The sequence below is a fragment of the Pundamilia nyererei genome, unplaced genomic scaffold (assembly GCF_000239375.1).
Source record: "Pundamilia nyererei isolate P.nyererei 1_Seehausen unplaced genomic scaffold, PunNye1.0 scaffold00202, whole genome shotgun sequence".
NCBI classification, from domain to species: domain Eukaryota; kingdom Metazoa; phylum Chordata; class Actinopteri; order Cichliformes; family Cichlidae; genus Pundamilia; species Pundamilia nyererei.
This window is the reverse complement of record NW_005187603.1, coordinates 1,078,702-1,080,167: the sequence shown is the minus strand read 5'-3', so window position 1 is coordinate 1,080,167 and position 1,466 is coordinate 1,078,702. Positions and strand designations below refer to the sequence as shown.

General features: G+C 45.4%; 1 protein-coding gene across 1 annotated transcript in view; it reads left to right on the top strand.

Moving 5' to 3' along the window:
- The window catches only part of LOC102201477 (mast cell tryptase-like), a 23,755-nt gene extending 23,578 nt beyond the window's left edge, over positions 1-177 (top strand). The window contains exon 7 of the mRNA XM_005747734.1: positions 80-177. Within this exon, the coding sequence (XP_005747791.1) occupies positions 80-177 (98 nt within the window). The remainder of the gene's footprint in view (positions 1-79) is intronic.
- The last annotated feature ends 1,289 nt before the right edge of the window (positions 178-1,466 follow it).

The following is a 1,466-nucleotide window of genomic DNA, read 5'->3' as shown; positions in this document are numbered from 1 at the left end:
ATGTAAAAGCATTCTCTTGTTCTATTCCAGAATAAATGTGAACCCGTGATTACACGGCCGTTCCAGTGTTATTCTGTAGCTATGCGGGAGTCCTCAGTTCCCAAGCCGCCACCTCGGCACCCAGACGCCGCTGGACCTGCCTGCACGTCTACAGACAGGAGGGTTGCTAAACCATGAACAAAATTAGTTTCCACAGGTACACTAGGCGTCAACCTTTGATCTTAAAGCATCTTCTTCGCACTAATGTCCTCCTATTCAAACACATCAGCCGTCACTGTCACTGTGTTCGCACTTCACACACAGAAACACACTCAGAGCGTGCCTCACACACACTCACCAACAGTGAGACCCACAGAGAGCGCTTTTCATCAGCAGAAATTTGCACAGAAACCTCTGAGCTGTTAGAATTCTTCTGATGCACAACAACCATAGACCAAAATACCCCTTTCTCTGCGCTTATGGCCGCTACAACGGGGCAAAATCGCATCATAAAAGTGATGCCTGCGTCCCCTGAAGTTATACCCGACACCATAAACCAGGTTTTGTTCTATGTACTTCTTGGCAAGTAAAATTTTACTTTGTTTTATGACCGCAGCCCTTGAGACTCGACTGACACCATAAACCACCGTCAAACCTCTATTCAATGTACTGAAACCAGCGCCAACCACTACTGCACTTCACGGCCGCACCACCGGAACACGGCCGTACCATAAACCAAACCTACGGACGTGTTGCGCTTTCGGCGTTGCCAGTGTTCAACTGCACCGTGAGCCAGCATCTGCTTTTCCTTAAATCAATTTCTATTTCATAGCCGCATGAGCAAGGACTTAACCGACACCATAAACAAACTTCAAAACCTCGACTTCAATGTACTGGACTTATGGCCACATCTCCAAAAGAGATTCTAATGTATTATTGCTACAAAAGCCAGTCTTAGACAAAGTTAAATGTGGAAGGTAAAGTGGACTGCAACTAGCTCAACGTAGTGTCTTATTAGATTCTCGGTAGAAGCAGTTTACTTACACACTGGAATTCAGCCTCAACTTATGTTGTTAGTATCTTGCGCCAAAAACCAGACACCGACAAATTTAATGTGAAAATACGTGTAACTCAGCGAACAGATTAATTTGGAAAGACCAATATGCACATTTGGTATTTATAATACAACAGGCTGTGCTTACCTTTCTGTTTTAGGCCGGCCCTCTGTTCGCCTCGCCCCACGATCTCACCACAGGCCAAATCTGCACCTCCTCAGCACACCAAAGATCCGGGTCACGGCACCAAGTTGTTGAAATCTCCCAATTCTTTGAATCTTTGGGCTGAAGGAAGGACAGTACTCGGTGTATAAATGCTCAATCAACAATCATTTATTTCCATACAATTCAATACTTATGAGCATTAGAACCATCATGATGGGGAGAGCTGCCTGCAGAGGGTCACAGCAAGTCTCAAAATGGTGACGGGTT